At 41.3% G+C, this 26508-nt stretch overlaps 2 protein-coding genes across 4 annotated transcripts in view; both read left to right on the forward strand.

The window, feature by feature from the left end:
• LOC110960319 (rhombotin-1) overlaps positions 1–26508 on the forward strand; it is a 266898-nt gene that overhangs the window by 29007 nt on the left and 211383 nt on the right. The window lies entirely within an intron of this gene.
• LOC110960315 (calcitonin gene-related peptide-like) lies at positions 19434–24744 on the forward strand. 3 transcript variants are annotated; one of them, XM_022207515.2, is made up of 5 exons: positions 20114–20381; positions 20602–20693; positions 21617–21751; positions 23568–23750; positions 24023–24744. In XM_022207515.2, exons 1-4 carry the CDS (start codon positions 20304–20306, stop codon positions 23725–23727), a joined length of 465 nt encoding a protein of 154 aa, XP_022063207.1. In that variant the 5' UTR covers positions 20114–20303; the 3' UTR covers positions 23728–23750; positions 24023–24744. The 3 variants fall into 3 exon arrangements, with proteins under 3 accessions (XP_022063208.1, XP_022063205.1, XP_022063207.1); XM_022207516.2 differs by lacking the exons at positions 20114–20381; positions 23568–23750; positions 24023–24744 and adding exons at positions 19434–19585; positions 22583–23231; XM_022207513.2 differs by lacking the exons at positions 23568–23750; positions 24023–24744 and adding an exon at positions 22583–23478 and having other exon boundaries at positions 20099–20381.

Here is a 26508-nt window from a genome sequence, read left to right on the forward strand (position 1 = left end):
ATTTTAATAATTCACATGTTGGTCCTCCATGACAGAGCATTCACTCACATTCACTGCGCTCTTTGAAAAGTTAACCCATGAAAAAAGAAAGAACTTTCTTTCCTCATAGGTAGTAAAGTGGATTAAACCAAATATGGTTAAAAAAAGAAATTTTAGAGACAGTCAGCTGTGCTAAAGTAATAATAATAATAATGTCATTATTTTGTAACATGTCACATTTTGACAAAGTCAGCAGCCTATTCATTATCTATGAAGCAGCTGCTGATGCTACTTCTTAGGAAAGCACAAATGCAGGGAGTTTCTGTCTGAAGGAAAGTGCCACCAAGTTCAGAAGAACTGGCTGAACTGTCTTTAATAAAAATCTTAGAATTGGCATCATCCTCCTTTAACCCTTCATCTCCCTCCGGTTTCCCTGCTGTGTTCACCCATTTCAGCAACCTGCGTTTGGAAAAATCCTTTCGGAGAAAAAAATGAATTAAATGTCTCTTGTAGCAACAGTAGTCTCATGATCATTTCACAGTCACTGAGCTGGTGACAGTAATATGTCCTCATGAGATATCAGCATGTAATGAGGCTATCCTGTGTGCACACTGTCCAATAGCGCAGAGACTAAAAGTCCAATTTACTGGTCCATTAGATGAATAAAAGCCACAAATTGCTAGTCAGTAAGTGAAGCTTTCAGAGAATCCTCATGGACTCAGTGTTTGTATTGGAATTTTTTTTGTTATAACTTGCATTTGTTTGCTGTAAAAAGTCATTCTAATTTCTTTGCTTGTAAAGTGAATGTCTGCTAGCCCCTCCCTTACCATGGTAGTATGAACCCATCTGTCTGCTGTAACCATTTCAGCTGGATTTGCTTGCTATAGTTATCTAATGACCCCTCAGTTTAGTTTGAACACTGATTTCTAACCCTGTAGGGGAGGAAAGACTGCCGCTTTCAATGCCTCTAAAGCAGTTTACTTTTTGCAATGAATGGCATACGAATGTGCAGCAGCTCTACAGGTGGACAGATGCTGACAGGTGTGTGTTGGGTTCACCAGTGAGCCTGCATCAAAGGACAAAGCTTCACAGTTCAAAGTGCATAAATCCCCTACGCTTCCATGCATTCCTTGTCCGTCTTCTCTTACTTCTTGAGGGATTCTGTCACTTTCCATGACGTGTGTCTGTGCAGTCAGAGAAATGCCCATTGAACGCCTCACCCTCTCTTATGTCCAATATGTCTGATTTTATGCTTGGCTACTGTTCATCATTTTTTCTCTCTGTTAATGATATCTGATGTACCCTTGATCCAGGATGGGAGGAAGGAGGGGGGTGAATTAGTAGGACTGTGCTGACGAGCTCTCCTCCTCTGCCAAGGCAGCGGCAGCACCGCGGCGGCCATTACATCAGCGCGCCAACCTCCTCCTTTGTGATTGAGATTGTAGAAGCTGTGCTGAGCTCAGCATGTTTTTTTTTTCTTCCTGGGGGCCTCATTTAACTCTGCCAAATGCCCCCCTCCCCCTCCTCTCCTGTTTAATTTTTCAAATGGAGAGCAGCCTGAGTCACTGTGTGATGGGTCCAAGCCACACAGTGGACCCTCATGTGGTGGCGGTGGGTGGGGGGGACGCTGCTTTAAGGAGTAGAAGAGGGTGTGAGTGCATTCATTCCTCCGTCCATTCATGCTTTTCAGTTTGCTTTAATTACATGAGCTCAGAGCTACTTCCTGCTGTTTTAACAACAGTCTGTGTCTGTGTGATAACTTCAGCACTTTGTCATTTTTCACCTGAACTGCCAGTCACATCTGAGCATACATGTACTTATTTACGGAATTCATTTTGAGTCACATAAAATTCCACAAATCCCATCCCCTTGTTGCTAAAATAGGTCAGTGATGTGTTTCTGCTTGGAAAACGACTGGACTAATGGGTGGGAAAGGTGGCGGCTCTGCCAAGGTTGCATTAAGCTGGCAGCTGTCCTATAACAAGGCAGGTCAGGGGTCACCAGCCGCACGGCAAAAGGAGGAAAGCCATCTCAGCCCCTCCCGCTGACAAGTTTTATGAGTCTGGATGCTGCATGTCGTCATTGGCTTCAACATTTCAGGAAAAGGCCAGAGCATACGTGTGAGAAAGGAGGTGAGGCGGGGAGTCTTGCAGAGATTCTGTTCACTGCCGTCAGTTTCCTGGTGTTGACGAAAGCGCTTATGCAGCATTTCAGTGGCAAATGGCTGAAGAGGCTTTTTCTGGCTCAAAAAAAAAAAAAAAATGCAGTACATCGTGGGCACTTAATAATATCAGCAGCACCATAGACTGAGTCTTTGCTTAGTCTGTGCACCAAAGAACAGACAGTGAATAAGTATCAAACCACACATCTTCTGTCTCTGTAATCACCAATATGATACAATCAGGTTTGCTTTAAACCACCTGATGCCAGTAAGCATTACCTAAGTACATAACGGCTTTTGAGTCATTCGAAAATACTCTTTACTTTAAAAAGGAAAAGCAGTCCTGGAAGATGCTGATTTCAGTCATTATGTGAGCAGTGATTAGGATTTTCCTATCCATCATTTTAATTGTTTTAATGCCAGGAAATGCAGCCACACCAATGCCTGAGCACAAGAATCCATCATTTTAATGCTCTGACTGCATCTGACCACAGCTCACAGAACAAAAGTTTGACAGCTTCTTTTAAAAAGGTGCTAGAGAGTTTAAAGTTCTACTTTTACAAAAATATTTCTAAAAAGTAATTGTGAGAAAGCATAAAAAGCACAACTCCACAGAACGCAGAAATAATTTTTCATTGCAGTGATAATTTGTCAGTTAATGCGCTTGCAGGTGACCTTTGAGACCCTGTAGAGGAAGACATCCACTGACTATAAGATTAGCTGCAGGAAAATCCCTCAGTGTAAAACTGAGCTTTCTCGAGACTCTACTCATACATAGATTTTTCCCAGAAAATGTCAGAATGTCAGAAGCTCTTCCTCTTTGTAGAACTTCCACTTAGCTTTCCTTTCTGTCCAACTTATCTCATCATTTAGGGCTGATTACATGAAGGCGCACATAACACATTTTCACCTTGAATAACCGGCACACAGAGAGGACTGGTAAAGCAGCAGACAGTGTCCGCAAAAGTTATGGATTTTTTGATGGTCCACCGGCCCACCAACGCAGGGGGTCCACTGGGATTTGTTCTGAAAAGCTCAATGGACCATCTTTTTTATCCTTGTAGAGTTGCTGATGAGATCAAGGGAGTCTGAACATCCAGTCCACATGTATATTGTGGACTTGAAGAAGATCTACAACTATTTCATCAAGGGAACCCTGTGGATGGTACACTGGGAATAGGCGGTACCAGGGCTGTGAGCGATCCCCACTCCTTGTACGACCAAAATGGGAGCCATGCTCAAATTCATTGCACAAACTCAAACATGTTTCAGATATGTGTTGGACTCTGCAAAGGTTAACCCTTGTGCCTGATCCAGCCAGTTAATATCACAAGGAGGAATTGTTTGAAAATGTCGGAATTGCATGACTGCTTTTTGCAGATGAGGTGATTCAGTTGGCTTCATCCATCTGTGACCTTTAGTGCACTCTGGGGTGGTCTACTGGGTGGCTGGGCTCAGCATTTAGGCCAGTTCATGCTTTTCACATGTCCTCAAGGGTCCATTTTGTCATCCATCGAAGTCCTCTGCAGATGTTCATGTGCAGTCCAAAATCTGTGACCATGCCGGCAGTATGCACTACAAGCGTATCAACTACACATGCACAAGGAAAGCAAATGGTGCTCAAAGCAAATACCTGTTCAGAGTACAGGCTGTATGAGGAGATTCTTGGTCATCCATACTTTCAGAATTTATCATTGAGAAAGCTGCAGCTAAAGTAGTCATCGCCAGACTTAAAGTGCATTGACTTGTACTCATTTTTTTTTTTATCAGCCAAGCATAAAGACAGTGGGAAGTTCTAAAATTCTCCAGAAATCATGTGCTATTCCATCCACTATGATCGGCAACCCTCAGGAATATTCACTGACATGGTGCTACAGCACAATCTGTAAGTAGCTGCTATATCCTGCAAAAACTACCCAATATGATTTCTGTGTTCAGTTTGAAGGGTAATACAAGTGTCTGTGCAGATTGGTGTGGCACTATTATTGTATGAACAGCACCGCATGTACAGTCTGCTTTTCAAGTTCACATCAGTCAGAAATGGAAAGCATGAATTGGGCCTTAGAGCTAAGGTGATGAGCTCACACATGTAGAGGAAGCTCAGAGTAGAGTTTCTGCCCCTCTGTGTTGAAGGGTGTCAGCTGAGGTGTTTTGGGCTTCAGATTCTGTTGGTTCAACATTTTGCTTGCTAGATTAGAATTACTGACTTTACTTTAGAAGCTACTTAATCAGATAAATAGCTCAACAAATATTGGGTGCATTGCCAGAAAATGTCAACCATTCACCGACAGGACCTTAATGACTTATATGGTTCTCTCACTTTTCATTTGCTCTCATCAAGAGGCCAGAAGTTAAACTTGGTCAACACTTCACTTTGAGAGTTTATGGTTTTGGGGTTAGAGTCTTACAGAACTGGTTTTCAAGATGTGCTGTTTGATCACACTATAAAGCGACAGTGTTTATTTTTTTTCTCAACTTTATTTATTAAATTTGCAACATGTAAATGACAGTTACAGAATGAAAGTATCAAGTTTTTCATTGTAATAATTGTAATAATCTGAAATATGGAGCATAAAACATTTGTATATAGGTAAACAACACGCAAACAAACAAGCAAACAGATAAAAACACACAGTTACGCAGATGGTAAATATTAAGATTATACTGAAGTGTACGAGCTCGCACATCTGTACAAAGCGTGCCATTAAACAAAACAGGCCAAATACAGGGGTTGCTTGTCAGTCTGGGATTTCAGGAAAAGACAACTTATTTACATGGTCGAAAAATGGTCCCCATATTTTCCGGAAAGCAACAGTGTTTATACAATTTCTTGAATGGCCACACTCTAGGGTGACAAGCCTGTGAGGTGCAACTGTACAAAGAGGAAAACAGTCATGAGAGCGTAGTAATAGTCGATGGCAGTAATATATGCCAGGCATGGCTGTATTAATGTGAATTGGATACCCATCTTGAAAACGATGCATACACATTTGAAAACCGCTTTCCTGGTGCATGAGCTACAAAAATTTTCTAACTCAAAGGTTACGTACATATTTTATATACAATATATGATACTGTAAAACTGCTCGTGCTTTTATGAATCATGTGAAACTACAGAGTTGACTTTGAACTTGTTATTTTATTGAATGCTACATCATAGGAGGACATGTATCTCAGCCTCACAGGACCAACTGGGACCTCATATTCTCTGTCATCTTGGTTGCCCTGTTCCAGTTTTTGATTGCTGATTTATTTTCACTGCACTTGTACTTAGTTAGCATCTGTGTCATTCCATCGCTAACAGCTTAGATATATTCTGCTAATTCCTTTACGAATTTTTGGTCAAGATAGCATACTGACAGCTTGTTTACTCCATAGACTGTATATAAAGTGGACGTAGCATCTGGCTCCAAATTTGAAGCCAACCCGGAAGTGTCAGATACTTGCAATATCACGCCGTCCGCTAGGGTTGGCTCCAAAAAGCTTTTGCTCCATAGACCCCAATTCATTTTTGGAAAAAATTAAATTTGATAGACTGATTTTCTACAGATCAGAAGTTTTCCCCCGTTAGTTTTCATGTCAAAATGAGAGCTCAGGCGGCCGATCTTAAAATAAATCAATACTGAATTTTAAATAAATCGTTAAAGTTGGCAGAGCCAGGGGGCGTGACTATACTTGATAGACAGCAACAGAAGCCTCTGCAGTAAAATGTGGGTGGGATAAGAGAGTCTTCAGCCAATCCTGCCCCTAGTTGCTCTCCGGTCCAGCCTGTTTGATGACGCTTTTTACGTCACTGGCTCCAAAAAATCCAAAACGGCGACCAGGAAGTAGCAAAATACGGGCTTCATTTTCTTGGCGTTGAAACCAACGGGTGACGTCACGGTTAGTTCACGCCTGGTTTACTCCAAAGGGGCACTAGCTTTTGAGGCCCACAGTAACTGACAAACACAGCAACAACAATAGCAAAAAACTGAATCATATACAGTTTGTCAGTGAAACTAATATTGCATCTAGTAATGCATTTTAATGCATTTGTCTGTCTCTCCCTTGTGCTTGTGCAGTATTGCAGCCTCCACCATTAACCAAAGCAAGACAACACAAAACAGACTGCTTATAAAATTAGAACAAAACTAGACTGAGAAGAGCTGCATCCACTCCTGTTAGTCATTTAGTCACAAAGGATTACCTTCATGATGTTGGACGGCAGGAAAATGCAGCCATTTGCTGTAAAGATGTTTGACTTTCGATGACAACATAGCCTGAAGTAGCTTGAAAGCTCACGCACCAGAACCATTTGTTCATTTGTCATCTCTTGTCAGTGTCAATGCAGAAGCATCTAATGATGCCAAGCCTACAAAACGGAGACATCTAATCATTACTTTTGGCTCACCAGCAAACGTTTAAGCATTAATTGCGTTTGCTCATCTAGCACTGCAGCTTTGGAATAAAACTAATGTGAGTGGTCACTTTTGGAGATGAGAACATTGTCTTCTCTCAGTTAGCGCTGCATTGATCTGTTTAATACCCAAAACTTACTTTTGGATGGCAACACAAAAGAAAAAGAAAAAAAGAGAAGACACAAATGAACTAGAACCTTGTGATTTATTTGTATCACATGGATTGTAAAGCCTTTTTTAGTGATGACACGTTTGATGATAGCAAGGGCAGGAGGAAGTTTGAGAAGTCTATGGCTCAGCCTTATCATTAGTCACTCTTCTCGTTTAGTTGTCGCTCCTGATCAGACTTGTTCAACACGATGATGTGTTTCACAGTAGATGAGGTTTTGACACAAAATCCAGTCTGCTGTGAAACACCAATCTTATTTCTGACTCGCGATGTTCAGCTCAGTGAGCTTCACACTGACGTTACTCATAAATTCAAGTTTCTTGTCATTGGGCCACTTTAATGTTTGAAGTCGATTGACAATATATTTATACAACATGCATATGGAGCTGGAGACCACAGTTCTTGATCCTTGTCAAATGACTATTAAAACCCATAATTTGCAAAATGGCAAAATATTTAAAAACTGAAAAAATTATGGAGATTTAAGTGGAGACTGAGGAAAAACACATGCTTTATATTCTAAATCAACATTACAAGATGACATAAACAAACAAAATATTTTCTAATTAACTGGAATAGACAGTTAGACAAGATAATATGGAAAGTGCACAATTCCTTAAAGAGTGCCAAATTTAATGATTTTCTACTTAGAAAAACAACATGAAATGTGGACTACCAGTCAAAAGTTTGGACACACCTTCTCGTGCAGTAGTTTTCATTAGATTACTTTAACCATTGTTGATTAATACTGAAGACATCAAAACAATAAAAGAATACATATGGAATTGTGTTGTAAACAAAACAGTGTTAATCTTCAGTAAAAAGCTAAAATATAGAAAAAAAAATACATCCATCCATCCATTCTCTATACACCGCTTTATCCTCACTAGGGTCGCGGGGGTGTTGGAGCCTATCCCAGCTGACTCGGGAGAAGGCAGGGGACACCCTGGACAGGTCGCCAGTCTGTCACAGGGCTACATATACAGACAAACAATCACACTCACATTCACACCTACGGGCAATTTAGAGTAACCTATTAACCTCAGCATATTTTTTGAACTGTGGGAGGAAAACCCATGCACAGGGAGAACATGCAAAATCCATGCAGAAAGATTCCAGGCCTGGATTTCAACCAAGGATTTTCTTGCTGCAAGACGAATCTATGCAGCCCTAGAAAAAAAGTACAAATAAATAAAAAGTATTGAATGAGACGGTGTGTCCAGACTTTTGACTGGTAGTGTAACAGACAACCATGGACAGTAAGACATCAGATCGTTTTGTCAAAACTAATTGAAATATCCCCCCCTTTAAATTTCATGGGATGCGAACTTTGTGTGCTTAATGTAGAATTTATATGAAAGCATTTGGTTTAGTAGGGGCATGCGTGACTGATTTAAATGATCACAGGCTGCTAAAAAAAAAAAGCCATTGACTGATTTGTGACAGCTGTCGCTATGTGATCATGTCATTGGCTTGGATGGTGGAATTTATCCTTACATTACGTAATTATGTATTCCTGGTTACAGCAGAGCAAGCATGACAGCAAATTAGGACGGAGAGGCCTGCCAATCAATACGGACAGATACGAAGAAGTCCATCAAACAGTGTTTAGGCAGAGGAACTCCTTCGTAGCGAAAGGTTAACTCAATTTTGATATTTATGCTTTTTGACTCATGGACTCGACTGTTTTGGAAATTCAATGAAACGGCTGCTGAAGTCTAGACATGTATGTCTACAGGAAGATCTTTTTACATCGGCTCTCATAGGCTGTACTGAAAAAGTGCTTTTTACACAACCACAACAGATTTCTGTCTGGAAATATGTCAGATCTTTATTCATTCACACATCAGCTGGTGAAGTGAAGAGCTATGGCATGATTTGAGACTTTGGTGGGCGTGTGATGAAGTGTTGTTCTGGAGACACCTGGCTGCTCCGGCTAATCTATTCATTAAACTCCCTTAATGGCCTCTTGTGCTTCAGGATCCATCATGTCACAATAATGGCTTTTACGAGTGAAGGGTGCTTTTAACTGCATTTGACTGATTGGAAAAACTGTCCCATTTCTGGTGGTGAAGAAAAACAAAAACGCAATGGTTGAACACACATATTAATTTCATTGCCTTGCTGGCTGAACCATTAACTGGTAGACTCAATTACCTCAACGAGGGTGTCATATCAAGGGAAAGGAGAGGTTCACGGGTCAGGAATTTGATGGTTTACAATTTGAGATATTTTCCTCTGAAAAGGAGAACAAGCTCTCCAAAGGATGATGAGTACTCTTTGGTGAGACACATGGCAAACGTGCCTTAGACAGCAAAAGGTACAAGAACAAAGATATAGAAAAAGAAAGAGGTAATGAAAGAAGATGATGCAAAAAAAGAAAAGATGGGGGAAGAAAAAACATCCACTAAAGTTGATGCAAGAAAGGACTCTGTGAACTCTGACAAAAAACGCACGCGCACACACACACACACACACACACACACACACACACACACACACACACACACACACACACACACACACACACACACACACATACACACACACACACACACACACACACACACACACACACACACACACACACACACACACACACACACACAAACATGTACAAAAAACAGATGACGGTTTAGCTCTTCACTGAAAACCACTGTATAGATTTAGCTTTGAGTAAAACAGTAAATTGTTGCAAATGCATATTGTTTTCCTTTTCATAGAGACCTTTTCACTGTAACTTGAGCATCTTAAGCCCCACTGAGAGCCAGAAATTTCCAACTCTCAGCTTTGCTGCAGAGGCAGAAATGATGGCAGATTCTTGGGCCTCGGCCAGGCTTTATAACCGCATAACGTTTAACTTTCTATAAATACCATGGGATGCGGTCCAAGTTGATCAAGTGTGATTGAATCTGAAATGACTCCAAAGACAAGAGCCAAGTTTCCTTAAGATACTTCAGAGGAACTGCTTGCCTCTGCCCAGCTTTTGACAGGGCACCAGCCTGAGTCACTCCACAGTTTTTTAAGGTGCATCAGTGTATTCAAGCAAAAATAATGGCTGCAATACACAAAATCTCAAACAGTACTGGTAACCTCAAAGGGCAGTGCTGTACTTTGTTATGGTGCTAGTGTGGGTGATCCATATTTGTCCTGAAGTACAGGTTTACAAATTTTGTCCCAACAACTGCATGATAGCAGAGTTTTAATTTCAGCAGGGCTCTGGTAAGGTTGCATCCCTTTTATTGTTGCTACACCTATCAAACTTTCTGTGCTTCGAGTTTAAATAGTTCACAATGATAAATGAACTGGCAGATTTCATCCATTCGTCTGTTCTCTTCCACTTGTCCAAAGTCAGGCTAAGCAGGGCATCCCAGATGTCCCTCTTCCCAACAATGTTGGTCCTCCTAGGGAACCCCAAGGTATTCCTAAATGAAACATGAAATCTCTCCAGCGAGTTATGGGTCCACCCTGGGGTCTCCTCACAGTTGGAGGTGCCTGAAAAATCTCCAAGGGCAGGCACCTGACATATCCTAATTAAATGCCCCAAGCCTCCTCAAGATGTCACAGCTTCTCACTCTAAGTAGTAGATTTACTTTCACAAATATAGTCTGTTGACCGAAGCACATGTTTATTTTGCTAGCAGATGTTTTTGTGGTTTTTAGGTTTGGAAATAATGGATAGTGTTGTGAAGCTAAATGGGGAATCACGGTTTGGGAGAGTTTTAGAGAACAGTTAATCAGTGTAGTATTCACTTGAAACATTGCTCTCCTGCAACTACTGTGTTAGTATTTGAACTCCTCTGTAGATTGGTGCTTTGTTGGCTTCAGTGTTCATCTCTCAGACAGAAAAAATTAAAAGACTGGTCCAGATCTGATCCAGATTGGGTCGAAAAGAATCCAGACAGAAGCCGAGCTGTATGCACATCAGAGTACAAGTCTGCAAGAGGTCTTGGTTTTTATTAGAAAATGTCAGTGAATGAAATAAATGATTAAATGATTCTCATAATGTTTTATATAGTCAGACTGGCAAGCACGATCATTGCACAACTCAAATCCAATTCCACCATATTTCTGCTTGCCCAGGCACTTCATTCATTCTTGTGTAATCATGATAAATAGGCCCCACAACAGGCACTTTTCGGAAGCACAAACTCTCCTTAGTGTTGCTCTGTACATCCACAGCATTTGTAAGTGTCAAGCTATCGATTGCTGAGAGGTCTCTTTTTCTCGTTTGCTCTTTTTTCTTGAATGAATGGGAATAGATACAAGCAAGCCCAGGGATTCAGACAGTGAGTCAGTCAGAGCCAGGGGGCCAACTTCCCTCCCACGCTGCAACGCTGAAGGCCCCTGATGGATGCTTTGAGGTTTCAACAATTGAGTGTAATCTGCTTAATGTCTGGGGGATGTACAACGGCAAATGCCTGGAAACACAGTCCACCCTGCTCGCTCCCTGACATTTTACATGCCTCCTTAACCGATGACCTGTCCCAAGATGTTAGCATGACCTTCTACTCAGCCACTTGTTCTGCTGTTTTAACAAATAGAACAACATGTTCAAGAGCGCTAACACCTGCTTGAAGCCATATATCCTCCATTCAGTTCCTTCTAAGCCCGGTGAACACTCATCCCCAGGTGTTTAAACACGGTGCCTGTTCTCCCTGATGCAAAACCACAAAGTGACACCAGTTCCACCACTTGAACTTGCATTTAATCAGGTGGCGAGCCTCCTTTGTGGTGGCAAGCCACTGATTAGATTTGGAGATTGAGAGCCATTACAGGAGGCTGCAGTTGGATAATGACTTAAGTGCTGTTTCGTCTTCCTTTCTCCCCAGGAAGTGATTTATCTGGATGGGCCTGGCCTTAACTGACTGGGAGGTGCACAACAGTGAGCAGTGCTACATAGATCATATCACCCTGCTGTGACCCTATCAACACTCTCTGTCCTCCCAATGGTGACTCATAGTTTCTGTACATGGAAAAGTATGACATTGTAATACAGCTTATGTTCCAGCTTGTTACATGGGATGTCACTTTCACTTGGTCTTGAAAGTGTAGCGTTATTTTTGTTTTTGAGTGCTAGACAGGACACAGGATGCCATTTTGTGCTTTAGGACAATGGAATGAGTATATTTTTTATCATGAAATTTAAAGAACTGCTGCTGCCATCACAATAAATGCACAAAATCTAATGTATTGTAAGTATTTTCCATACAAATCTAAACTTAAAATCAATGCTTTCATTCATTCGTGTTGCTGTCACTGTCTGATTTTGTGACTAAACTAATTGGTAACTTTAGAATGACTGTACCAGTAATGATACTGTAGATAGCTGCATTTTTAAAAAAAGTAGAAAACCGCTTCATTTTTTTTCCTATTGTTCCATGCACCAGGTTAAATCCATAACTCCCCAATATGCTAGTCTCCTTCAGCATACATTAGTGAACAACTATAGCAACAGACCAGAGTATGGAGTTACCAGTGTGTCTACTTTATCAGCGTACACGGCATCGTTTGTTGCAATCTGGCTTTGCATCATTTTAAATTAGGCCAAATTAATACATATAAAATCTGTAACTTTCTTCCCACATTAGTAACATAGTAATTTGGGTTTAAGCATAAAGTGAACATCCTAACATAACACAGGCTAATGGACAAAATCCGTAGCTTTCCAACTGTAGAGTGTCTATAAAAGATGGACATTGCCTCTGGGTCTGAAAAGTGAAGAAATCAATGCAGAACTCTCAGGTGTGCATTCTTTTGAACAACCTGTAGTGGGCGACTCTTCTGGCTGCAAAAAGAAGCCTTATCCATTAGAAAACAACCACATTTTTCACTTGATGTGACACCTCAGTGAGCATTTTTTAAAATTAGCTCATGGTCTCAATTACTAGTTTCAAGCCAAGGTTGGAAATGATTCATTTGTATCAAACAGGGCTTCTGCTCTGGAGTCTTGATCACTCCTTCAGCACATATCTGCCAGTACCAGCAAATCATTGCTCGGTAACTTTATCTCTTACAGAGTCTACTGTAGGTTGTAGATGTTAGCTTATTCATACTACACAAACTTGTTGAACAAGAGTGCTGTGCACGGTCCAGAAACTGAAGCCACAGAAATCATTAAGCAAAAGCTTGCTGCCTTGTTTTGCCACAAACCTACACAGTACATCCCTGCAGGTGAAGCCACAACACATCTGTGTGGTCATGCACTAGGACTTCCATCAGCCTCCGTGACAATGTTTTATTTTTTGTTGTTGTTGTTTAGTGTGAATAATAAGGGTGGCTATATGTTGAAAATGTGAGCTTTCTTCATTTACTTTAAATATTAACTAGCTGCCATTACCTCTAAGAAGAAAGATTTGGTATACACTCAACAAAAATATAAACACAACAAGCTTTATTGTGACAGTAGCAGTGAAGAGTGACAGGAAACAGGGGGAAGACATGCAGCAAAGGGCGGTGGGCAGGAGAACCCAGACCGCTGCATCGGAGACCAGCCCCTGTACATGGGTTGCCCGCTTAACACGATGAGCTATACGGCCACCCTTTGGGCCCATTTTTTGAGATGAACTCAAAGATCTAAAACTTTTTCCACATACACAATATCACCATTTCTCTCAAATATTGTTCACAAATCTGTCTAAATCTGTGATAGTGAGCACTTCTCCTTTGCTGAGATAATCCATCCCACCTCACAGGTGTGCCATATCAAGATGCTGATTAGACACCATGATTAGTGCACAGGTGTGCCTTAGACTGCCCACAATAAAAGGCCACTCTTTGAGTTCGTCTCATAAAAAATGAGAGCAAAAACAAAAATGTTGCGTTTATTTTTTTCGTTGAGTGTATTTTGTGTATTGAATAGAAAATAAAGTGTTAATAAGGTATTCAAGACATTTTAGATTTTGCATTTTACACACAGGTTTTTTTTGTAATTGGAGACTAATTAAATGGACATGTCTGAAGATCAAATGTATGCTATAAATCAATTGGATAAATCTGAATTTTCAATGGCAATGCTATGAACCTGTAACAGTGTCCGGTCAGAAGGCATCTCTCTGCATAGAATATGTGCAGAACCATCATGGCATCAAAGCTTTTTCAACCATGTTTGAGCATACAGAACAGACACAGCTGAGGTAAATGAGAAACATTAGTATAAAGATAGAATTTGCTATGCACCATTATAACCAATTACTATGGTTACTTAATATCTGATGCGAGTGACATAAGCTATTACACAGTTTAATTTTGTGATGTTGTAGGACCAATGTAACGGTATTAAACTCATTCATCTGTATCTACTGGCAACGTAGTGATTTCCTGCATTCTTCAAGCCCCAGAGAACTGGTGTGGACTGCTTCCATTTATCTGTGGGTGGCACTTCAAGGACTGAAACCATCGGCAGTAAATTGTTCTCCCTTTTTCTAAGAATCACAAATACGACCATTACTCTAGTTTTAATCATTTGCTTTGCAAGTTATTGAAGGCAAAACAACAAATATCCACTGAAGATCCAATATCCAATATGAAGCTAACTTCACCCTAATTGTTATGTGTAGGTGGAGAGAGAAGCAACACCAGCTGTCAGCAGAGCGCCTGCCCCTTGAACAAACACTGCATGTGTTGTGGTTTCAGCTCATAATGGAGTTTTGAGTCTACTAATGGTCACCTTGATATTGCATTACAACAGTGTGACATCACTCTTTATTTGGCTGGTCATTTTGAAACCAGGGGATGATGTTTATGTTGTTATGTTCGGAGCTCGGAGACCTACATCTGGCCCTACATCAGAAGCTATGAGATAAATGGGCCATCATATTTTGACCTAGATAAGGAAGCAAACTTTTTTCAGGGTCCAAACATGCTGCATCATACAACATTCATGAGTACGCAAAAAGTTTGAGGAAAAAGGACGAAAAAATTAATTTGATTGTATATAAATTAGGTTCAGGATCAGCTGGTCCCAACCTGTAGATGAAGGGACCAAGAAAGAGAAAGAGAGCTCTGATACAAGAGAGTCTAGCAAGGTTCAGGTTGAAAAAATGAAAAAACAAACATGAAAATTCAAACTATAACAAATGTCACTCATGAGTTTACTGGCTTCAGAGGGAAAGTGTGTGGGACCACGGTCCAAATGGAAGCATTCAGGCTATAATAATAATAACAAATAAAAGAAGAAAACATTAAGCCTGAAGAGCCATAACACTAAATTAGTCAATAGCTATGGTTAGAATGGGCAACAGGCAAATATGTATAGTCAGCAGGTAGGGAAGTGACATGACAGACTGAAACAGTAGATAAAAAGTGTAATTAATTAGGGCAGCAAGAGCTTCACATTAAACTGTAAGACCTATGAGTTATTAAGGAAAAATATGCATTCAGTTGACAGATAATGACAGTCAGCTGATTTCATAGGATGACTTTGTATTGGAGAAAATCAGGACAGGCATGAAGTGCCACTTCAGAACCCACTCATCGGCCCTCATTGTGTTGCATGATCAAACAGTTTTGATAGCAAAATTGATTCAGAGTGCACCAAAACAACAACCGACACAACATTTTTGGACTGTGGGAGGACAATGGAGTACCCAGAGGAAAACTCACACATGCAAACTCCATGCAGAGAGATCCCAGACCCAGGTCGGGAGGCTAACAGTGGATCTTGTAGCTGCTAGGCAATGGTGCTAACCACCAAGTCACTGTGCAGCCCAGTGAGAACCATGTTTCTTGAAATTTAGTGATTTAAAAAAAATAATTTTAGTGAATGTCAATGAATTTAGAAAGTCCCCTCGCATCGAACTGAAAACTGCTTAAAATGTATATAATTTTCTCAAAAAATGCATTTTCATAAGCCTTTGTGTAAAACAAATAGCTTATGTTTTTTGTTCAGTTTACAATATACACAGTAGATGGAACTAAGAACATGACTAACCCTAACCTTAACCGACAGCTACAAAATTTTGGTCATTTTTTTCCCAACCAAACAGAGCATAGCATTTAAAGTGGCATAGTGGATGAATACTTTATGTGCCCAAGTATGACAGGAAACACCTACATGTCACCTTCATAATGAGCTCAGTCATCACTTTGACGTATAGCACAGGGCCCGTACATCCAGTAACATCAATAACACCCTTCATGTGCTTTAGTGTCATTTCTGCAGTTGCACTTGCTTTGTCACATTTCCACATGAGATGTGCCATTGACACATATAGCTGTTCCTTGAACATACACTATAGAACATTTGCCCACATCCAATAATACCACAGTGGTAGAAGACAGCGTGTCTCTCGCAATAACTTACGCTAGGGTGGTTGTGTTGATCTTAGCTAAGGGGAAGCCCTGCTTCAAAGGTTACTGTATCGACTTGGAGCTCCAAAGTTTTTTCAGGAACTGACGACAAACTTTAAGGGAGTCAGTGTAGCTTGTGCCTGCAGCTCCCTTGGGTGAAGTATGATGCAGATGACCCAAAAGGAAGGTAAGCGTGCAGAGTAAATACAACCACCCACATCCAGCAGACCCTGTCAGACCATTCTTCAGTGCGTTTTGAGCTGCGATCCGATGCGTCTCCTTGGAGAAGGCCATAGCTGATCTCATTTGCATAAAGTAGACTCGACTTCTACTTTATACAAATTTGATGCAGCAGGCAGAGGTCTGACACATTGCAAAACTTTCGTCAAGCATCTAAACAAGCCGTCAACAAATTAAAACAAAGACTGATTCAACTACTGCACAGGTTATTTCTCACCGCAAATGCTTTCATAAATACTTTTCACTTAACTGTTTTCATAACAAAAAAGAAAATTCTCAGCCGAGCCGCCATATTGGTCCGGCGTGCAATCCATGAGCAGACAGCTCCTGAATTGATGGGTTAGTCCAATCAGGGGCAGGCAGGTCGTATCGAGAAGAAGGTTGGCAGGAGTTGAACACTGGCTACTGGCCTCAACTCACCAAGCGGGCGATTTTCAGATGCGGCGTGTTTACATGTGGGAAAAACGCATCCCGTGGACATGTAGCATAAGAGACAAAACCTCCTTCAAAACTTGAAATTTTCAGCATGTAGGTTGCTGCCCAAAGGTTGCTTCCTGCATTGAAGGGCATGTTTAAAACAGTAACACATAGACAGTGAAAAGGGACAGAAAACAGGGAAAAATGCATAGCCAGTGGCAGTTTTATAAATACACCTGACAATTTTTTATAATTTTTAATTTTAATTTCATTTTTTTATTTGTCTGGACTTATTTATTACGTCATGTATTTATTTATTATATTTCATATTTATCATGCATTTTTAATAGTATGTGTTGTGTTGCAGTGCAGCTCGATGTCTTGCATTGTCTGAGACAAATTTCTCCCACAGGAGACAATAAAGTTAACTTGAACTTGAACTTGAGATCATCCTACTGTGCTGGGGTAAGGTACACAACATTCACACACTAACTGTAATAGACATTTGCCTCAAACATACTTGACAATTAAATGTGAAGAACCCAGAATCTAATGCAGTGGATTGCAGTGATCTGGCGATAAATTTTAAATCCTCAATTTAATTTAGTGTTTGTTTCTCGACAGTTAAAATACATCTGCCTTAAGAATCAGAAGAATCAGAGGTAATTGCACTTTACTGACTCTGTTAGCAACCCACTTAAAATCCCCATTTAGTTGTTTATTTAACCACTAAAAATTCCTTTCTGTGTATCACCACTAACACATTTAGAAGTTTTTTGGTTTTTTTTTACATTAAAGTAATCCCTTCCTACTGTAAAATGACTTAGATGTAACTCTTCACCATTGCTTTGTATGGAAGACATGGCTTTATGTAGTTCAGACCTTTCTCTTCACGTACCTCTCCACTTATGACTGCATGAGCTCCCTGACTAGCCTATGACTTTGCTCAGACACTGTGAAACTACTCTAGGACACACAATGTTACAAAGTCATAGTAATTTAGTCACAGATATCTGAATAGGAAAATGACTGCGAAGGAGAATAATGATACAGAAAGTCATACCCTGCAAGTTAAAAGGACTGATTCTTAAATTTCTTCTGTTGAAACCCTGAAAATCTGACTCCTTGTTTTGAGACTGTTGGGATACTGCAGGTTCAAGGAGGAAGCACACAGGATTACCATATGGACATGATGACAAAGTAAAATGCTTGATTTTCACCAAAGGAGGTCTTTCAGCTCATTCATGACCCATTGGATTTAAAAAAAAAAAACAGTGTTCAAAGTTCTGAATGTTTGGTCAAATGGCTAAAACCAATATCATAGGAGAAAGTGTCTGCTGTCTCCCAGTAAGCTCCCATCTGTCCAGCACAGTAACAGTTATGCAGGACTGCAGATTTGCAGGTAGCAATGCAGGTGCAGGGCTATGGCTGGAGACGCAGCAGCTGTCTGTTCAGCAGTGATTTAGCGTCTGACATAGTTGAGCTGTGTGACTCAATAGCACTAAAAGGCTCATCCTGTCTAATGGGGGTCCTCTATGACGCAGACATGAAGAGGCAACCCCTCCCCTTCTTTTACTTTGACATGTAATCTTACACATACACACCTATTGGACGACCATTAATTTTGCCCACTGTCCAGAGACTTTGAGTGCACACAGACAGACATACGCACATTTCAAGCACACACACGCTCATGTGTGAATACAAAGGTTCCGGCATGTGCACACACACACACAGTGTACAGTAGACACACACATACACACACACACATGCTGCCCTGCACACTAATGAAAAGACAGGGAATTGAGATGATGGTGCACGACAAACAGTTGTGTAATTGCTTTTGAGAAACGGCTCTTGTCGGAGGCTGTCATCGATTGGTCTTAGCTGTGGACAACTCGTTTGCTCAGTGTGTGGGAGGAGGCCCGGGAAGCCGTCATCATTACTGGATGGACTGTTGTATCACTTTATTAACTCAATACAGTTTGATGTTTCAGCTAAGTGAGAAGGGAAGGTTGTCATGCTTCGCTTACTGCAAACAGACTACATGCACTAGCTGTAAGAGGAGAACTATGTTTGAGGTTAGTCATACTGATAACAAAATACACAAATTGGATAACATAAAAATGCCCAACGCTTTGTCGGTTGAAAGTAATGTAATAGAAATTTTGATATGTAAAGTGCCATGAGTTCATAGTTTCTGGTGAAGCAGCTCATGTTGCCCCAAATCAAATCAATAACAGGCTGATTACATAAGTTGATTGTAGATAGTCTAGCTGAGGCTCAGTGGGTGTAGTGAAGAGTTGGTGCTATCCAAGCAGCATTATGAATGAAGAGCCCAGGAGTGCGTCACTGTGTAGTATACATCCCTCCCCAGCAGATGGCCCCGCCTGCAAGTGCTTCCTCGGGAGGGTGGTGGTGGCGTTGGGGGGTGCCCTTATTGATTTGCCATTTGAGGTATAGCATGAAATGTAACATTTTTGGAAGGTTTCTAAATTATTTATTGCTGGTGATGCTTCTACACGGACACCAGTTTGCTTTGCCTCCTATTTAATTAATGACATCAATGCAAATTGGGGATAGCAAATGGTCCAAATGACTGGTGGATTTTGTGAATGGAGCACTTAGTGACTGAGGAATGACGTCAGCGCAAAGCCATATCCCTTATTAGTAAGCCAGGACTGAGGGGAGGCGTCCCATTGGCTTGTCGTAGCATCAGAGCAACGTGATTGGCTGCCAGCAGATAATTAAACACCTACACAGTCAATGCACAAATCCAAGTGGTGGGATATATAGGCTGGTGCGTTGGGGCTGCATGCAACAGAATCAAGAGTTGTTCTGCAAGTTGAGAGAAAGTCAACTTATTGTGTTTTGCATAGAGATTCACAGAGATATATTTTTATTTTTTTTTGCTGGGTGATTATCACTGAAGGTAAGCGCTGACTTTTAATGTGGTGTTGGAATGGCAATGTGTTGGAATGGCTGTTTGACTAGAAATGTAACTGATAAGCTGGTTGCATGTGTGTGGATCAGGGGGGATGTGCACAGAGAGTCACGGTGTAAGATGATGCGATAGTGTTGATAATGGCAACAGAGTGTGGCTGCTGGGGTCACCACTATCACCAGCACCCATTTTCAGTGGGTCCACTCTGTTACTGGAAGGCCAAAGACTGAGATAGAAAGAGAAATAAGCAAGAAAGGGAGGACGAAAGGCAGGGGGAAAAATGAAGAAGAAGCCGAAGTAATGAAGAGAAAGTGACAGAGGAGAATGGGCAGGAGAAGCCAGGTTTGAGCGTGTGTCAGAGACAGTGTGTGTGAGGGAGAGAGAGAGAGAGAGAGAGCTGGCAGCTCATTACACTAATGCACTGGTCCCTTAGGGAGTTGGCAAGCTTTGGAGTCCCCCCCTCTCCTCCCTTTCTCTCTTCACCCCTCCTCTTCCAGCACTAGCAAGTGCTACATACATTGCACAGTCTAGGACCCCTGCCTACCCTCTCACACACACATGCACACACACAAACACACACACACTCAGGCATGTCACACTCCACGACCTGCGGCATACAACATGAGAGACCTACCTGTCCTTTACTCCTGGCTGGATACTTGGGACGAACAATGCGTTTTGCAGAAGAAGAGTAGGGGGGATTGTAATGTGGCTCAGTTTTGAAGGGGCGTTGTGTGAAAGGATGTTCAGCAGGAGACCAGAGCAAACTGAGATGAGGGTAGAAGTAAGATTAGCTCTCTGGGAAATGACACTTTTTCTTGTTGCAACTTTCTTTCCCCCCACAGCACAAGAGGATTAGACATGAGTACATTTCCCAGATGTATATCAGTAGCTTTGCAGATCCATTTTTAGGTGGCTTGCTAACTTATTTCAGCGATGCGTGAGTGTGTGGCAGCAGTCTTGCGTACAAGCAGCTGATGTGGGGTGTCTTTCTCGCTGTGTAGGGGACCATGGTTATGTTGAAGATCTCTGCTTTCCTTGTTGCCTACGCCCTGGTCATTTGCCAGATGTACTGCTCACAAGCCGCCCCTGCCAGGTGAGACACTCAGATTTCACATTTTACACTTTAAGCTCTCAGCTGACAGGCATTTCCAGGCAACTTGAAATGTGGAAAAGCACAAAAGAACTACATTTCCTAAAGTATTGTTAGTTTAAAAAGCTACAAGTGGGAAGAAAGTGGCAGGATTGATGCAAAAGCACTGCCTTATCAGATAAAAAGCTTGTGAGAACAAGATTTTTTCATATTGCCATTTTTAAAAAAAATGAAGTGGAAAAGGGGGGAGAAGGTTTGAGCATTTGTGAGGCACATGTTGATGGAAAGACATTCGGAGATACAAAAGCCAACAGTAATACCAGTATAAAAAGAAATAGTAAAAATGATTATGTGTGAATGCAGACTAGGAAAATAGAATCATTCTGATTCATCTATGTCTAAAACCACTTCTATCTTATTATAATTTCAATGTAAATTGATGAACTTGTGCTTTTCTTAAGTAAGACAAATGCAAACAAAACTAAAAAAGCAATGCAGCTCACTTCAGGGGGAGATAAATGAGACCTATATATTGATATGGAGCCCCATTCCAGCCACTCCCCGCACTGTTCTCATGAAGCTATCGATTTAGTAATAAATCTAAAGCTGGTTGCACATCAGCCCCTCTCTCAGATGGGGCACTTTCCGCAGATTGTTTCCCCCCGTGTTGGCCGGGGGCCCTCAAAACTCAGACGTCATTCCTCTCGGAGGTGGTGACGTCTAAGCCAACCCCCCTCCTGTCCATCCTGCCACTCCACCAGTACCCCACCCCAACGCATCCCACCACCCCTCCCTTCAACTGCAGGTGATAACTCTGGTGAAGGATTTACATTAATGCCGATCTGAATGCCTTTCTTCCTCCCCCTAAACCCCTCTGACCCCTAAACCTCCCCCCCCCCCCCCCCCCCCCCCCCCACTAACCGCAGACCGGGTTTAGAGTCCATGTCAGACCGAGTCACACTCACGGACTACGAGGCGCGAAGGTTACTCAACGCCATCGTCAAGGAGTTTGTGCAGATGACGGCGGAAGAGCTGGAGCAGCAGGCGACTGAGGGAAACAGGTACAGATGACTCTTCTTTATTTTAACTTTTTTTTTCTTTAGTTCTGTTTAACATTTCCTCCCTGCACAGAAACACCTGAGAGTGGAAAAGAACCGGTTAAACTAAACTTCTAGGCATGAATAAAAAAGTTAAAGGGCCAGGTCTTCTTCTGGGCTATTGTCCAGGCCTCATGTGTGTTTTAGGGGCTTCATCATATTCTGGTTTCACTGAAACACCACTGAAGAAGCATCTTTTTAGCTCCCAACTTGGGTTCAATCAGGCCTTGAGGTATGTACTTCTCCGCAGAACAAAGGAGAGGATATTATTTTCAAGAAAACATGTTAATACAAAACAGAAAAAAAGAAAAAAAAGAATCCCTATTCTCTGTCATGACCCTGCTCCCGCATGGATGAGTTTGATTTTGAACGGTTGACTATTTTGAGCCTGCCTGCCGGGCATGTGAACAGTGTATGCTTAACAGAACAAATAAGTGTGCATGATGTCGATTAAGTGGAGCTGCATGACAGTGAGAAGCGACTGGTTTCTGTTTGTTCTGTGGGTGTTAACTGAGTGAGGTGGAGATGGGGGTGGGGTTGGAGGTTTCGGCGCATGAGGGATGGATGACAAGTTCTTTGACTGCTGGGAGGTGGGGGAAGGCATGATGCTGTATGCGACGGAGATGTTTTTGTTTTTGCCCATTTTAGACTTGCGATAGCATGAGAAAGACGTGCATGTGAGTCGAAATGGCGCGTGAATGGGGGTAAAAGAGGAAGTGACGAAAAAAGTGTTGCTTGCATGTTTTCTATGAGCCTGTTCTCTGCATGTGTTCTTGTGTGTCCCCTCCCCGACAGCATGGACAGGCCTCTAACCAAGCGCTGCTCCAACCTCAGCACCTGTGTGTTGGGCAAACTGTCTCAGGAGCTGCACAAGTTGCAGACATTCCCTCGCACGAACGTGGGAGCAGGAACGCCCGGCAAGAAGCGCAGTGCGCCTGAGAGCGACAGCTATGCAATCTACGGCGAGACGTTTGACAGCATCTAACCCCTCCTCATCATCCACCCTCAGCCTCTCTCTTACCTTTCCCTCCTCTTCCTTTCCTCTCCTCCTCTCCTGTCATTTTTCTCTCCTCATCCCAGTTTCTTCCTTATCGATTGGCAAGTGCATGCTGATTTTACCTGCTTGACTGACATGAGAAGAATTTTAACTGCAACCAACTTTTCATTTTTTTCTCTCCTTTCCCTTCTCCTACAACCCTCCATCTTTTTTTTTTTTTTGCCAGGGAATGATTTGTTCCTATTATCTCAGACAATCAGACTTAATTTTCACAAATGTAATTCAGGAGCTGGTTCATACATCTGTGTACTGTACTTGGAGTCATTTGATGGCATTTCAAAGCCCTTGAAATTTAAGAGTTGAGAGAGATCACTTAATCAAACTAGTAATAAATGATCCACTCATGCGACACCATGTTTGTTGTTCAATAAACGTATTTTTCTACCACTAAGTCTTAGCTCATTTTCATTCTTATGGACATAAAAATCAGTCAGTGGGTACATGTGAATACACTAGTGTTAGAAGCCTTAATGTTAAATCTGAGGCTCTCACCAAGTCCAAAGGTAAGAAAAACTCAAAATGCAGAAAATACATGATCAAACCCTGCATGCTTGATGTAGATTTTTAATCTGTACATTCTAGTATAATGTATTTCCTGTGCTGTGATGATAATAAAATGAACTGTGTGCAGATATACTGGGTGTGTAGGTCTGTGTTTCAGTATTGTATAGATGAATGTCACACAGATCTTGCCGTTAACCCCCGTTTGCTCTCCTGAAGCAGCGTTACAGCACAGAAGCGAGCCTGCAACACGGCAACCTGCGTGACTCACCGCCTGGCGGACTTCCTCAGCCGGTCGGGGGGAATGGGCAACAGCAACTTCGTCCCCACCAATGTTGGCGCCAAGGCCTTCGGCAGGCGGAGGAGAAGCATCCAGATGTGAACTCCAAAACCTTCAGGGAAACGGTAAATAATTGCATTTCATTTCCTTCTGTCTATGTACTACTGACTCAGATCTTTAGTTTTAAAAGAAATAGCACTAATACATTTCCATCTGATCATTTTCTGCTAAGGTTTTTAAAAATTAGCCTTCAGATGATTTTATATTACACATTTATTTCATTTTGGATTCTTGATGGAATGATGTTAAAATGGAATGAAGATGAACAGCAGTCAGTACTGTCCATTGAACCATGACCTCCAAATTTACGCTCCGTTTCTCTCTTTCTGTCTTTCAGAGGTTGAAACCTGACGAGGAAACATCAGAAAAAACCTGAGAACAAAAATCAACAAAAAATTGAGCAGAAAATAAACACTGAACTGGCCCTTTATCCACTCCTTCACATTCTTACGGGAAACGAAAAAAAAAGACACGACAGGACATCTCGTTCCCATTTCCATCCTGTTAGTGAAACCCTTTACTTTTGGCAAATAAGAGAAAAAAAAAGAAAAAAAGCACTTTACTTTATGTACATGAACAAATGAACTCCTGAAGAAAGAAAAAAAAACATCCTTATGGTTCGGCTTTTTTATACATGACTATCATTGGAAAAATAAAATGAAAGCAGCAGTGGTTATCACCTTATTTTTTTCTCCACCTTTCACCTCTCGTTAGAGCACATTTCTTCCATGCCTACCCCCCCCCCCCCCCCCCGCAGCTCCCAATTTGAGATTCATACTTCTACATTTTCCATAATTCCCTTTCCTCCCGAGGGTATCCTGTTTTCCTGTGTGCCAGACGGACGCCATTAAAGATCAGCCTACCCAAGGCCCCCCCACAACGGCTGTTGTCTTGTGCCTTGATGTAGAACAATTTACATGAACATGATTGTACAGTTCTGTTTCGAGACGATAAAGAAGACCCGAGCGAGGATGAAGAGAATGAAGACAGATTAATATTGTAAACAATATTGTGAAAACAAATTTCAGCAAGATTAAAATGTATTTTAGATACACTCGGGTTTGGGGTACTTGTGTTGTTCTTCAAAGGTTTTTAAGCAGGTATAGAAAGAAACCGAACGATTGAGATGTTGATTATATTATGAGAAGCTTATATTTGTACTATGAACTATACAGATTATTATTGTCCACAAATGATAAATCAGTCAAACCTCACAAAAACAGAGTTCTTTGTAATTCATTGGTCGGAAATTTCACAATATTTCCCACGGACAGATGCACAATCACATCCTGAAAACATGCAGCACACATCTGCAAATTGGAAAAATATTGTAAATCAGAATCCGCAGTCACACACACTAATGTTGCACAGTTGCAGGCGTGAACACATCAGTTTCATTGGGAGTATTTCTGACTGACACCGCAGCGGCATGGATATGTTGAGATACATGATGATACAAGAAAAAAAAAGTGCATGGGGAATTGCTTAATAAAAGGCAGCCAAACCTGCAGTCAGACTTGTCCTTCTTTAGCTCCAGTGAAGCTGAACGTTCACCACACATCTCAATCCGAACCAGTATACAGGAGCATTTATGTAGAAGCAGAAGCTGTGTTTTACATGTGTGAATAACATGCAAGACATTCTCCTTTAGCTTTACATACTGCGCATCATTTTTAATCAAATACTTTAGTTCCATGCAGGGAGGATGAACATTTTGGGGCTCAGCTGTTTTTACCACACCACTCCAACAGATGGCAATGTAATTGTCTTGACTAAAGCTTCAGTAGAGCTCTGCAGAGTCTCACAGATCTGCTCCGAGTGATGAAAACATTCAAAGAGTCTCCATCGCTGATAAAAGTGAACCCTCGTCCAGTTCATACAGCTTCATCAGCAACAACTGCTGTTTATTTTACAAATTTTCAAAAATGAGCAGGAATATCTGAACCCTAAATTGATTAAAAAGCAAAAAGGACTGAAGTGATGTTTAAACACATACCATTTTTTTAGAACAGAGGGTAAAAAACCAACTGCTCAATGCCCCTATAGATGCATCATTAATGAAAACACATAATGCGTCCTATGAACATCTTCTCTCGGGGCAAAAAAATTGCAGCTCTAACACTCACCCGGTTGAGGAAATCTAGAAGCTGTACATCATTCATATTCTTCAGAGGTCACCATTAATACTGGCTGTAGTGGGCACCTCCTCAGTAGATTATTTACAAAGTGAAATTATGTGGAATTCCTGAGGAAAGAGAAAACTACAATGAAAGACTCAAAATAAGGCAAAACATCATTAGTGAAAAATAAAACATGAGTCTTGATGTATTTTGGAAAGGTCTGTAACAGGAAATAGAGCATTCATTTCACATAAATCATGTTAAACACACAAACTGGAAGAGATAGATATCATGTGAATGCATAATTACAGTTTATGTTGTATTTTCTGAACAATCACACACAGTCTGTGTGCTGCCAGTGGTTTCAAATTATTTGAGGTGCAGCGTTTCCAGCAAAATCACAGACAGAGAAGTAAAAACAAAATCTTTGAAGGCAGGATAAATTAAGGCCTTTTAGCTTTGGATGATAAATATGGGATGCAAGTTTGGAAATTGAGGGGATAATGAGCCCACTCAATAAGGGTGAAAGTGAAAAACAGGATATGGTTGATCTTATTTGGTTGCATGGATGAATGCCAAGTGTGCACCAGAGCAAATACAGGATATTTGTTACTGTGTGCATCATGCGCAAGCACACAAGAGCTGTCGGTACCAAGAAAGCAAATGTATTTTTGTCAAACATCATCATGTGAAATACAAGGAA

The sequence above is a fragment of the Acanthochromis polyacanthus genome, chromosome 8 (assembly GCF_021347895.1).
Source record: "Acanthochromis polyacanthus isolate Apoly-LR-REF ecotype Palm Island chromosome 8, KAUST_Apoly_ChrSc, whole genome shotgun sequence".
NCBI lineage: Eukaryota > Metazoa > Chordata > Actinopteri > Pomacentridae > Acanthochromis > Acanthochromis polyacanthus.

Bases quoted from the DNA above. Each gene is read 5' to 3' on its own strand.
- LOC110960315 (XM_022207513.2), top strand. From the start codon at position 20,304: ATGTGGCTCAGTTTTGAAGGGGCGTTGTGTGAAAGGATGTTCAGCAGG. The intron at 20,382-20,601 runs GTAAGATTAGCT...CTCGCTGTGTAG, and splicing joins AAACTGAGATGAGGGTAGAA to GGGACCATGGTTATGTTGAA. The intron at 21,752-22,582 runs GTACAGATGACT...CCTCCCCGACAG, and splicing joins CAGGCGACTGAGGGAAACAG to CATGGACAGGCCTCTAACCA.